The sequence below is a fragment of the Ptychodera flava genome, chromosome 10 (assembly GCF_041260155.1).
Source record: "Ptychodera flava strain L36383 chromosome 10, AS_Pfla_20210202, whole genome shotgun sequence".
Classification (NCBI taxonomy): Eukaryota; Metazoa; Hemichordata; class Enteropneusta; family Ptychoderidae; genus Ptychodera; species Ptychodera flava.
Window position 1 is genome coordinate 42,148,783 of NC_091937.1, and position 13,406 is coordinate 42,162,188.

The 13,406-nt window shown below is 36.8% G+C and overlaps 1 protein-coding gene across 1 annotated transcript; it reads right to left on the minus strand.

Moving 5' to 3' along the window:
* Positions 1-8,608: 8,608 nt before the first annotated feature.
* LOC139142843 (small ribosomal subunit protein bS6m-like) lies at positions 8,609-13,350 on the minus strand. Its single transcript, XM_070713009.1, has 4 exons — positions 13,208-13,350; positions 12,645-12,784; positions 10,537-11,994; positions 8,609-10,310 (listed from the first exon to the last, which is right to left on the minus strand). Exons 1-3 carry the CDS (start codon positions 13,250-13,252, stop codon positions 11,811-11,813), a joined length of 369 nt encoding a protein of 122 aa, XP_070569110.1. The 5' UTR covers positions 13,253-13,350; the 3' UTR covers positions 8,609-10,310; positions 10,537-11,810.
* Between the last annotated feature and the right edge of the window lie 56 nt (positions 13,351-13,406).

Here is a 13,406-nt window from a genome sequence, read left to right on the forward strand (position 1 = left end):
ATGTCCATGCAGTGAGTTTGGGTTGGCGCGCTTATAATGCAATCTTCGCCCGCCTGCGGTCCGATATCCCGCATTTATTAGCGATATTTATCTGTTTTGACTTGACCAAAGTTGGCAAAACTTGCTATGTACATTAAAGATACTATGATACAAGATTATTGAAAGTCATTTGACATTTTTTTCAGCCAATTCCCAATATGCATATTTAATGAACCTTCCAAATTAGGGATATATACTGGCATTTACTTGATAAAATTTGGCGAAACATGCTGTGTACATTGATCATTATACCAGGTTATAACAGTATTGAAAGTCATTTTGCATTTTCATGTCAGCTAATTCATAATTTGCATAAATAGCTAACAAGCTTTCACGGTTTGGCATATAGAGCTGAAGGACTTGACCAAAGGTAATTACACATGCTATATTGTGATACAATGACAGTACTCAAAGAAATTAATTATTTTATTTCAGCTAATTACATATTTGAATACTTAATGACCTTTAGATTTGATCTGTGGTGAAATTCATTGTGTTGATCATAACTCTTTAAATGTAGCAAAGCATGTAGCAAAGGTTCAAACTTGCACATAAATGCAATATATAATGAAACACGTGAGCATTTTCAGTTCATATCTGGTTTACTTTAGCCAATACCTTATTTGCAAATTTAATGAACTTTCCTAATTAAGGATATTTACCTGTCTTGACCAGACCAAAGCTGACAAATTGTTTTGTACATTAAAGATACTATGATACGAGATTATTAAAAGTCATTTAACATTTTTACTTCAGCCTATCCTAATTTGCATATTTAATGAGAACATTTCAATCAATTCCTTATTTGCATATTTTAATGAACTTTCCTGATTGGGGATATATATTTGGATTTAGAATTAATCTGTGGTGAATATTATTCGTTATGTTGATCATAACACTTTCAATGAAGTTGCAGAAATGTGGCAAGGGTTCAGTTTGCATATAACTGCAATATATAATGAAACACGTGGGCATTTTCAGTTCATATCTGGTTAAGGGAGGAGACTTAGCCGAGCGGTTTTAAATGCAATGTCGTCCGCTAGGTGACTAGGTACCATACGTTGTGAGTTCAAATCTGATCAATAATTTACTGAATTTGATGGTAAGTTGCTCACTATGAAGCCTGATCAAATTCAGTTCATTCAGTTTTGATATTTGGCCAAATTACAGAAAGTCACTGAATATGCAAATAAGATTATAATGAGCATGTCAAACTAAGGCGCTTTAAATAAAATTCTTTGTTTGCCGTCCGCGTGCTTGTAGGTTTTCAGAGAAAATTAAGAAAACAAACACAATGTTAACACTATTACAAATAAAAATATTATTTTCCAAAAGAAACCAAATAAAAATGAGCTAAGTTGATACACATGTGTTTTTTGTCTGTGTTTGTTTGTTTTTTTCCCTGGCTGGCTGGTAGGTTTATCAAAATCCAAGGACGACAAACAAAGAGTTTTCTTTAAATGGTCTAACCAAACTTTCAACACATTTCAAACTAAGTGTAATTAATATACCCTAGAAGTCTGATGAATTCCAGCGTATTCAGCTTTGATGTATGGCCTATTAGTACATATATTCAGAGATCTAATGAAATTTGGCGCATTGAAGTTTGTATGGCCTAATATACAATAATTTTTAAAATATGTCAATGAGCTTTTAATTTGTAAGCCGCTTCAACGAACCTTTCAGTACAATAGTAAGACCATCAAATAGTTTTGATGTTGCAGTTTATTTAAAATTTGGTTCATTCATTTTTTGAGATATAGCTTATTTAAGAAATTCTATAATTATGCAAATAAGAAAAATATAGACAGACAGACAGACAATGTCGACATTAGACACTGTTTAGCCATCTGGCTCACGGTAAAGAAAAACGAAGTCCAACTAATATATATGCATATTTCATGTAAACCACATCAAAGCATCAACAACAAACATTTTAGAGGTGATCATATCCATGGACTCCGAGAGTTTGTGTTCTTTTCTGGGATACCAAGAACACGAATCCCAGCAAGGACTTTTATTGAGAAAGCTGCCTCGGTGGGTTGCAGACTGCCACAGGAGTTATTCACGTTTTATTTGGTAATACGCACTTGATACTTTTATATAAATGCACTTGAATTCCTTACCCCTGAAAAATTCCAGCTTGATATTACCATTGCCGAGGAAGGCTTGAAATCGGTTTACATGACATGACCCGCAAACTCACCTGCAGATGGTTCAAATGCTTTACATCAAGGCTTAACCTTGTAGCTGAATCTTTATGAACCAAATGGATGAAGTGCTGTTTGTCTGTCGTACACTCACCACTTTCTATCTCTTCCCACTCCTTCAAGATGCCATATGTCACCTCTTGAAAAGAAACTATAGGCATAGTACAGGTCGTTCACTTCTCTCAGACTCGCTTGTGAGTGGTCATTCTGTATCTTCCAATTTTCAGTGGCTGAGGCAACACTTCTTTTTACCAATTTTTGTATTCTCCTGCAAAATTTTTCATCGCTCTAGATCTCTCTTGCATGGAATTTTTGTGTTTAGACAATGACTCATTTACTTGTTTTGCCTTTACTCCCCGTCATCATTTAATCCAATAGCTTCAGCCAGGTCATTCAATACCAACATGAACAGGTTTTCTCCATCTGAGTAGCTGTATCCCGAGGATAGTGATTCTGCAGGGTAGCTGCAACAGTCCCATGGAGTCTGTAGTGGTTAGGAAGTTGATATCTTTCTGCGCATTCTTTGCTGTCCCGTCACTATGAAGAGGAAAAATTATGACGAATCAATCGCAGCACAAGCAGCAACTTTCGCAAGTAAAGTGGCCTTAGGCTTTATTACCATACATTTCACCCGAGTTGGCTTCGGTAACCAACCTAAACTTATCCCAGGCTGAGTTTGGACAACTGTACGCATAAGATTGCTTATACTGAGGGCACAATGTCCCACGAAAGCAACTCATAACCTTATCAATAGTACCTCGTCAGTATATTTTCAATCCCCGAATGTTTTCACATCTCTGTAATCAACAATTTCTGCAAACTTAGCACTCACATATTTTTTTCCTTTCTTTTTCTTTCTTAAATATACTGATCACATGTTTAAGATTTTGGTCATCTGTATCTTTTAATGCTGTTGCTAAACGGAAATACCGATTTAGTTCACTCAGCTGTGTTTTGTCCCTTTTCAGTTTCTGGACAGTGTCTGATAACCTGTTCAACTTCGTGTGCACCTTACCTTCTATGCACTCCAACTTTACTGTTGTTTCAGGTCTTCTTTAATCACTATCTCTTTTTCTCTTCCTTTTCCTGTTAAGTCGAGCTTTCCTTTGCCTTGACTGCATTGATTTTTTAATTGGGACAAGAACTTATTATTCAAAGCGGTAAAGTCTTCGACAGCTTCCTTCATCAAATTTTCTTCATGGTTTAATGTTCTGTTTCTATCTCTCTAGTACCACATGTCATTTCTTGGTGCTGTATTTCCAAGTGTAGAAGTAGTGTTGAGTCATCTTAACTCTCACATGCATTGAGTAATTTATATTTACTTCTCTTAGTTTAAACTATTGTCTGTAGCCTCTCTTCTCTCCTTATAGTATCATGTGACCTACAAGGACTGTACTGTGCATACCTTTCAGGGCCTGAAATTAACTTTTAGTGATGGTAGTCAGGCTGACTACCATTTTCAAAAGTTGGTAGTCAACAGAAGAGTCTTGGTAGTCAGAATATTTTACGCAGAAAAAAGTTGAACAACCTTGTAATTTAGCCCTAATGAAATTGTCTGTTCAACATATTTTATTTTCAACAGGTGAGTATATCTTTAAAAATTGACTGACTGACTGTAACTTGTTCCGTACATACATAGTGAGGTACATACAAATACATGCATGTTATCGGTATTAATATGTTTGTTAACTTGAAACTCTATATGTTATGTTCAATAAAACAAATGTGTGATTAAAAGTTTAAAAAGTTAAAAGTGTAAGTTTTAGAACACATGGTGAAATATCATCTATCAATCGCATGAAGGTGTAAACGTCATCGTGAAACAATACTCGTTCGTACTGATATTAGCGTATGACCGTGCGCTTTTGAAAAGTGATTTTGTGGACAGATTTTGCAAAACATCGAGTGTTTCCAATCATCATATTTCAACCACTACTCTCTGCCCAGCAGTCATGACCTCTGAAATTTTCGTGTCACCTTGGGCTTTTTCGGAGTGTTTCCAATTGCTCCGTCAACATCATTGTGGTCATTATCATCCGTTGATATTTTCAGCATTTTTTCAGCTGCGTCTTCAGTCTTTTCTAGTGACCGTGACGTAGCTATTCCAGCGGCATTTTCACCACTGACTGCGCCACTCTCTTCAGATTTGTGAAGAACGGACTTTGGAATTCTACGGAAATGGTTTAAAATGCTCATTTTACAGCCTCTAAAGTAAAGTTATTTGACGAGACTGCATGTGACTTGTGATGCTCATGCCTTGTGAAAACGTAACTTGTTTTGCATAAATGTCGCAAAAAACAGCCAAGCTAACGAAATTTTTATAACACTGACAAAAGAAAAAAATGAGACATTTTGGTAAAGTTTAGCATGTCTACACGTCTATTTAGCTTTGGTCAATGAACTGGTTGGCTTATGTATGCGTGTAATCAGCCCGAATTTTCACTGGTAGTCAACCTGACTACCACTTTTCAAAGTTGGTAGTCAGAACAGAAAAGTTGGTAGTCAATTGCCGCCAGACTACTGCTAATTTCGAGCCCTGCCTTTCCGTAATATTCCCAGTACTTTCTTTCACCACAAAACTTGACCTCACAGTATGTGAATTTGGAACACTCTATTTCGCCTATGCATTGGACCCATGCCATTGAACCGCCTTCCTTCCTTTCTGCGTATGCATATAGTTTGATAATGTCCTCATTGGTTATTTCTGTTTTATTCCCTGGTGCAAAAGGGGGTGGACTTTCAAGTTATTCTCAGTTGTAACAATATCTCGGTTTGCTACTAGGGCACCAATACCTTATTGAGGTTATGGTATGGTTACGACATATTCTGTCAAGCCACGCTGGCATTTTTATTTACTATTTTATACAATTAAAACCATTGTATGGCTCTTCTAATTTCAGAACATTCAACAGCAATTTTAGCCGCTGGTATTAAGCATACCCGCCATCCTCTATTCTCGATAGGTCACCAGCGGTGAGGAAGAATGATATCCAGTCATCTGAAAACAAAGTGATCATAGTTGACAATTCTTGCTTTCTTTATCTTTTTCTTTGTCCGGGTACCTATTTTACGATACCAGTTGATTATGTAAATATTTACACAGTTTGAAAACAAACAAATAAATAAATAAGTACACATACACACATTTTTATGTTTTCAGAACTTGCTTTTTTAAAGTAAACTGACAAAATTATTCACACATACAGTTCATATACACATCCATCCATCCATCCATCCATCCATACATATATACATACATACATACACAGTAAAGGGAGGGGTTGACGCGTCACCGGAGCCGCTCCTATGCTATTTTTCCTTTACATTACAAACACTGGATTTCATGCACGATATCTAGACGTATAACGTCGATTAGACAAACATGTTTTGCCTTTCACCAGTCGCCAACATAACTTGGATGTAGTGTTTACATTGGTCGTAGGGGTCCATTTGACCTTTGAGTGCAGTTCGGTCGAGCCCACATACATACATGGGAAAATATAACAAAACTTACGAGGGACTTTTATAGGACCAGTTTTTTATGTCATTCCAAGATAGTAACGGGCGGTGTGCAGAAGCAGAACTTGCCATATTATTGATAAAAAATGGCTTGTCTTCATTAAAAGGCAGTGTCAATCTAAAACCTGTGATCAAGTTTTCATTATTCAATACTATTCAACATGATTTAAATACTCATTTATTGCATACTTTCTCAGTTATAAACTGTCGTACAACCAAGTTTGGCAAACTATTGTGTTTGAAGGTAGAATGAACCTCAGGGACAAATATTTGGGCTATAATTATTGGACGATTATTTTCTGATCCACTCCTTGTGAGAGTTCATTTTAAAGTTCCCTGAGTAGGACAACTTTTCATTGTCTTAGTTTTAAAAAATCCAAAATTTTATTGGTTCCCATATAGTTAGCAAAGGGATGGCAGCCATTTTGAATTATAAATATCATTCAGTGAATGTATACGGAGATATCTCACACCTCGAGAATTTTCGTTGTTTTATTCAGTATGAATGTTGGTAATATATTTATGTATGCCATCAGTATATTTTACGTAAGCCGACTGTATGAATTTGGACAGTTATATGTTAATTGGAAACACTGACAAACAACACAAAGTTGATGGTGAACTAGCACCAAAGTGTCACTTATCTAGACACACGCCGCGCTTAATTGTTGGAACATCCACAAAATCATCGAGCTGATATCAGCTCAAACAAGCTAGAAGTTTAAGGATAGACATTTTTAATGTAAATCAATGTTCCACTCTGAGCTTATATATCCCAGATAGACATGGTGGAGAATCCGAGCATTCTCTTTTTTACAACCGCGGAAGATGCCTGGTCCCAAGCAATCGCTGTTTCCAAAAGAGATGTCCTTTATTTCTATTATCTCTGCCGTGACATACTGCTGCCATTGAACTGTATCTCCAGTTTCTCTACGGGTTCGGTCCATCGTACTGTACATTCTACCACCCGTGTTGCCTTTTCCAACTAAGAGCTATAGCTCTGTATGTTCGGATTCTCCCACCACGTTTTGCAGTTCACTGTCGTCTTCCATCGGGATATTACCATGCGAGAGGTCGTCCGGATACATGAACAGAGAAGAGACTCTCAGTCCTAAAAATTAACATCCGTTTATTCTTTTGTGTAGAAATTACATCTCGATACCCACGCTTACAAAAAGTCCACTGATGATAAGAGGCTGCTATACCACAACTAATACCCAATTTTACACCCTCTTAACTAAATTATAATTGCATGTTCGATTTATACCATTACAATAATTCGAGGTAAAACTTAATCATACAAACAAATCTAACAATTAGCGGGTAATAATTTACATATCTTAATAAGTGATAGAATTCGTAAAATTACACTTCTGATAAAATTCTCGTAAATTAATCATTATCTAAAACAAATATTTTCGAAAAGTCTACCCTTAAACTTCCAGCTTGTTTACTCACATCAGCTTATGCTGATATCACCTCAATGACATTGTGCATGTTCCGACAATTTCGCGTGTGAATACATCTCTTTGTTTTGTGTCACCAACAAGCTGGACTATAAAATACCCGGATGATTAAGATCATTTCCATAAGATTCTAATTAAGGGGTATCTTTACGTTCTTATGGTATAGTTCATTGAGTTCATAATAATTTCAATTTTACCATTTGACCAGCATTTCCCGACTTCTTCTACATTTCTGTCTAATAGGAATGAAGTAGTTTCGACCCAAACAAATAGGCTGTCTGGTTGGCTGTTCGTAGACGAGTAACGATAACATAATTTCGTGTTGTCTACTTTCTTGAAAGACGTGTGAATACTCAGTCAACTGCCATTGCAGTAGTTGTCAGAGTTTGAAAGTCAACATCTTCGATTACAAGGGTTAATCTGGCGGAGTCACAGATAACTGTTTTGAATTTACAATGACAAAAAATATCATTGAAATCTTCATATTGTTCCCCAGGGACACCATGATTCAACGATACTTAGGGTCATCCAAGGACGCTACTTTGAAAGACTCGATTGACACTTGACTAAATTTACAAGTGTTTATCATATACTTTGTCAGCTTTGTACATGAATTGCAATGTCAAGTTGTCGTTGGGTAAGTATACATGCTAATTCTCTCCATCTGAACCAGCTCTTTATCACTCAATGCCAGCAGGCCCACAAGTTAGGTGTTATTCATAATTTGAATTCGAAAGTCATCCATAATATCAACTCTATATACCTGCAAACAAAGTTCCCTGTTTTTGGTTGACATGATTTAAATGTTAAGTAGTACTTCTTAGAAATGAGAAGTCCTCCTCAAAAATGGAAGGACACCTGATTGTCGCTGCTTTTCGGATCAAGTAGAGCCATATACTTCATGCCGTCAAGGAGACTGCGGGTGGTTGAAACTGCTTGTCATGGTTCCCCTCTGCTTTTGCTTTTTGGTCATTGGAACCTGTCGAAGTCTGCCATCTTTCAAAATAGAGAAGATCTGGTATGGTCTCCTGTTACTTTACAAGCAGCTGTGATGAAACTTTTTTTCAAATGCATTTTAATGCCTACCTCCTTAGCTTTGGCAAGAAGTATTTCAGTTTAATGGTCATGACAGCAGGCATAAGTATTCATTCAAAAATCAGGGGTCACAGATCAAAAAAAGTTACCTGAACTAGGTAGTTCCTTGACTATCGAACTTCAATGGCATTGGTCAGAAATTAGGAAATCCATTCATATTGTATGAATGACATGCAATAGCAGTAACAAAATACATTTTTTCAAAGACTGACGATAATGGGAACCCAAATTTATTCATGATTTGTACCTATTGCAAAGAGATAAATCATCCAAGTGACATTAATTGACAAGCATTCTTTTATTCTTGAACACAAACTTGCTGTGACAATACAATACAAAAACATATTTACCCAAACTGCTGTATTAAACATTCAGAAGTTTGGAAACTCTGGGTTTTCCGTATCTCTTTGACAAAGGCAAAGCAATCAAATTATGAAAATACCCGAGTCATAATTTATAGAGTATGGAGCAAGTTGCCATTCTGTGAACAGAAATGACAATAACTGTCAAATATTTAGTAGTCAATTGACCATGAACACCACCAGTCTAGTGATCCTGCAGTCTACTTTGCTAGTCCTGCCACACATTTCTTATCATTAAATACTACTAGCATTCACTGTGTCATCTACCCAGCTTTATGACAAAGTCTCTGGTTCTAGCAATCAATTCCTGTTCCTTGATCCTGGACTGCTGTAATTGCTCACCATTAATATTCTATTCTGACACTTCAAATATGCTGGATTATCAATCTTCAATAATTATTATGACCTATTTGCATAAATGCCATTTACATACTTTGATGAAAATGGTGTGCATTTCCAGAATATATTGAACATTTGTGTGACACCTATGAGCAGGTCAGGAGGCTTTTGATGACTGATGACTTCATATGTTTCAGTATGCAGAACAACTTTTTGCAGTGTTTCGGCAGTTTTTTATTGTCTGAGAAGTCAGTCTTATATCGGTCAGAATCTCAAAACATGCTAAAAGATTCACTGACAAGTATTTGAACAAAAATATGATGCAATTTTGGTCATCCAACAGAAATACATGCTAATTAGAGTCAGACATGACAGTTTTCATTTAAAAACACATGGGTCAGTATAAAGGTGCTTGGAAAACTATTGTATTCCATTTTCCATGGTCCTTTTTGCTGACCCCTGTGTTCAAAGTGTGATAGTTGCTGTACTTTGGGTAGCAAAAGTTTTCTTCAAATCTTGCGTCACGCATAATTTACTAGTGTTGATCATAGAAAGTATTGTATGAACTTGAAAAACAAAAATTCACTTTTTACCCCCTATTATAATAGTCATATATATAAATAACAAGTCATTGACAATGACATAGTCCCCACTTGTAATAGGAGTATTAGTCTTGATGGGGCAGGGAAATGAGGTCATTAAGAAGTATCACTAAAGTGTATATGTTCAGATCTATGGACACATAGGTCTATGTCATTGTTCCCAATTTGAAACAAGAGGCATGTCTAAGTTATGGTTCTAAATCGGGAAAAAAGATCAAACCTCTAGCTGTATCGGCCAGCCAAGAAATACATATGTGCATAATAAATGAGGTACAAGATGTGACATCTTAAGGTCTATTATCCTATCAAAATTGAAGCGTAAAGAACTTGTGGTTACTGAGTTATGCATATATATGCATATTCAAGGTCAAAGGTCATCAAGGTCACGTGACATTTTGAAAAAAACTTTGTATTGCTAATTAATCCATATATGCCAAAATTCAGACCTCTAGCTCTATTGGCTTGCCCACAAATATATATGGGCATAATTAACGAGGTAAAGCATGTGTGTCATAAGGTCTCCCATCCTACTAAATATAAAGGACATAGCACTTGTGGTTACCTATTTATTGACATAATCGTGTATTTTAGGTAAAAGGTTATCGAGGTCACATGACATTTTGTCAAAAAATTTCTATCCTATAGTCTATCCCTATATACTAAAAATCATACATTTACCTCTATTGGCTTGCTCAAAATTAGATATGCACATAATTAATGAGGTACAATATGTGGCGTCATAAGGTGTCCCATCATACCAAATATGAAGGACATAGCACTTGTGGTTACCTATTTATTGACATAATCGTGTATTTTAGGTAAAAGGTTATCGAGGTCACATGACATTTTGTCAAAAAATTTCTATCCTATAGTCTATCCCTATATACTAAAAATCATACATTACCTCTATTGGCTTGCTCCAAAATTAGATATGCACATAATTACTGAGGTACAATATGTGGCGTCATAAGGTGTCCAATCATACCAGATATGAAGGGTGTAGCACTTGTGGTTACTGAGTTATGGACAACTATGTATATTTGGGGTCAAAGGTCACCGAGGTCACGTGACATTTTGTCAAAAAAATTGTATTGCTAAGTATCTCTACATACCAAAAATCAGACCTCTAGCTCTATTGGCTCGCTCAAAATTAGATATGCACATAATTAATGAGGAACAATATGTGGCGTCATAAGGTGTCCCATCATACCATATATGAAGGGTGTAGCACTTGTGGTTACTGAGTTATGGACAAATATGTATATTTGAGGTCAAAGGTCCCCAAGGTCACGTGACATTTTGTCAAAATATCCGAGATATCTGCGTGAACGGATGGACTCACATGGATGGACTCACGGACTGACATGACCCAATCTATGAGGCCCCCTGGACTTTATCTGTGGGGACTAAAAACTGTGTCACTGCATCCTTTTTGCAATATGAATACGATGAGAAACTAAATTTTTATTTTTCTTGGCCTTATACATGGGAGTCTATGTACTGCCTTATACATGGGAGTCTATGGACTGCCTTATACATGGGAGTCTATGGACTTCCTTATACATGGGAGTCTATGGACTGCCTTATACATGGGAGTCTATGGACTGCCTTATACATGGGAGTCTATGGTCTGCCTTATACATGGAGTCTGCGGTCTGCCTTATACATGGGAGTCTATGGTCTGCCTTATACATGGGAGTCTATGGAGGTGAAAACTAAAAAGTCCTCTAACACGGCCAAATTGATCGCATTGTGAAACAAATCGACGTGCATCTGTATGAGGTATGGTACTATCCTTGTACCAAGTTTGAACGAAATCGCTCCAGGCGTCTCTGAGATATCTGCGTGAACGGACGGACGCAACGGACATGACCAAACCTATAAGTCCCCCCGGACGGTGTCCGTGGGGACTAAAAACCAAATAATGCCAAAAAAGTTCCTGTATAGTATGGATTTGACACTGATGAAGAACAACAATCCTTCTGTGCTTTGATTTCATTGATAATTCTAAACTTTGGTCATCATTTGTAAATGACTGTACAGAAGATCATGAAATTGTTCATATGTGTATGTCCTGAAAGGAAACACTCATACTGGTCACAATTTATAAACTTAATTTACATATTTTTCTTTAAATCTCCAAAAATAGCACTTTTATAGTACAATTGTCCTTTGATGCTATGATGCATCTGAGAGTGATCTTTGGACTGTTGACTGTTCAGGTCCATCACATTCAGGCCGTGTCTTCTTGTATGGGTCAAGTTTCAGTACACCTGGTCTGATGACATCAACATCTCGCCGTAAATATTCACGCATTGATTTGACAATGGTCGGCTTGCCTTCGAACTCCATTATGATGTATCTGAAGAAAAATTAAAGTCATTAAAATACATATTGTATTTTAAGAAGACCAGTACAATTTTGGTAAGCTTTAATATTTTCAATATTACCAGTATTGATCTATACGAGCGGTATGCTTTCTTATTCTTCTCCTTAAAGTTTATAAAATACAGGTATTCACCTTGCTGGAAAAACACATTGTGTCTGATGTATACTGATATTGTTGACGCATGGATAATGCTGGCCCTTAATAGAAGACAGTTATCAACTGTAACTTACCACTGTGTACCTGAAGAAGTACTTTGAAAGTAGCTCTGCATGGCAGGGCTGTGTGTTACCGGCGTTATACGGCTGTGGTGGGAGGCCGTATAACGCCAGTAACACACAGCCCTGCCGAGCAGAGCTACTTTGAAAGTAGCTAGAGCCGGCTGTTCACAAGTGATCAAGTCCAGCAGTAGGGAAGCTTGGCTGATTGGATTTGCTTATTACTGAAATATCTGTAAAGAAGACTGAACTGAAAGGTCTAGGTACATCTTATATCAGTAGAATTGTGACTGGTATAGAAAAATCATTGTAAGAATGACAGTGTTGGTATGACTTCAAAACCTGGAAATGTCTCTCTCCATAGTAGCTGGACCAAAGAGTTATTTTTCCACTATTAACTGTTCTTACCTTCCACTTCTGTAACCCTGTGAGTGTGATATCATTTTGAAAGGCAAATTTTTCTCTCCCAGGTTTTCAATTGCTCTTATCAAACCGCCTCTTTCAATAATGGCTTCACCAACTCGTCTCATGGCTGCAATGGTTTCTGACTGAAAGGCGATAGAAAAACCGGGAAAATCGATCACGTTCTGTATTTACTAAGCGATGTATTACCCGAGCACAAAACTCTAACCTTTACTAGCAGGGGACAACTTTTCGAAAGAACATGTACATTATGTGGAGAATAGGGTTGCTTTCCTTGGCTAAATGAGGCCATCACTGATTTTCTCCAATATGTGATGCAAAATAGATAACTTTAAACACAAATCTTAACTTTAGATGTTAAAACGTGGAAATCTCATGCGTATGGCACAGTGACTGTCTGAATAAAGAGCATCGTCCTCTTTCAATACATCTTGAAGACTGAAGTGGCCGGTTGAGCTGCATGTGGTAGTGTAGTTCTTACTTACTGGTGTTACAATATGTATACATTCACATAACAACAACTTTCATTTATTCGTTCAAGTGCTTACCCTATCAAGGACTCTTAATATAAGCGAAAGCTCGTATCGTGGCATTCTGCAACGGAGAAGAAAAAAATGTATCACGGAATCGTAGTTACTTGCATGTGCGGTCTCATGTACGTGCAGAAAATTTGCATATGACCCGACCTCCTTGTGATGAACAGGTCAATTGGGGCCTTTAACTTGTAATTAAATTTCAAAATAAAAA

Bases quoted from the DNA above. Each gene is read 5' to 3' on its own strand.
- LOC139142843 (XM_070713009.1), bottom strand. From the start codon at position 13,252: ATGCCACGATACGAGCTTTCGCTTATATTAAGAGTCCTTGATAGG. The intron at 12,785-13,207 runs GTAAGCACTTGA...ATCGCCTTTCAG, and splicing joins TATTAAGAGTCCTTGATAGG to TCAGAAACCATTGCAGCCAT. The intron at 11,995-12,644 runs GTAAGAACAGTT...ATTTTTCTTCAG, and splicing joins CAGGGTTACAGAAGTGGAAG to ATACATCATAATGGAGTTCG.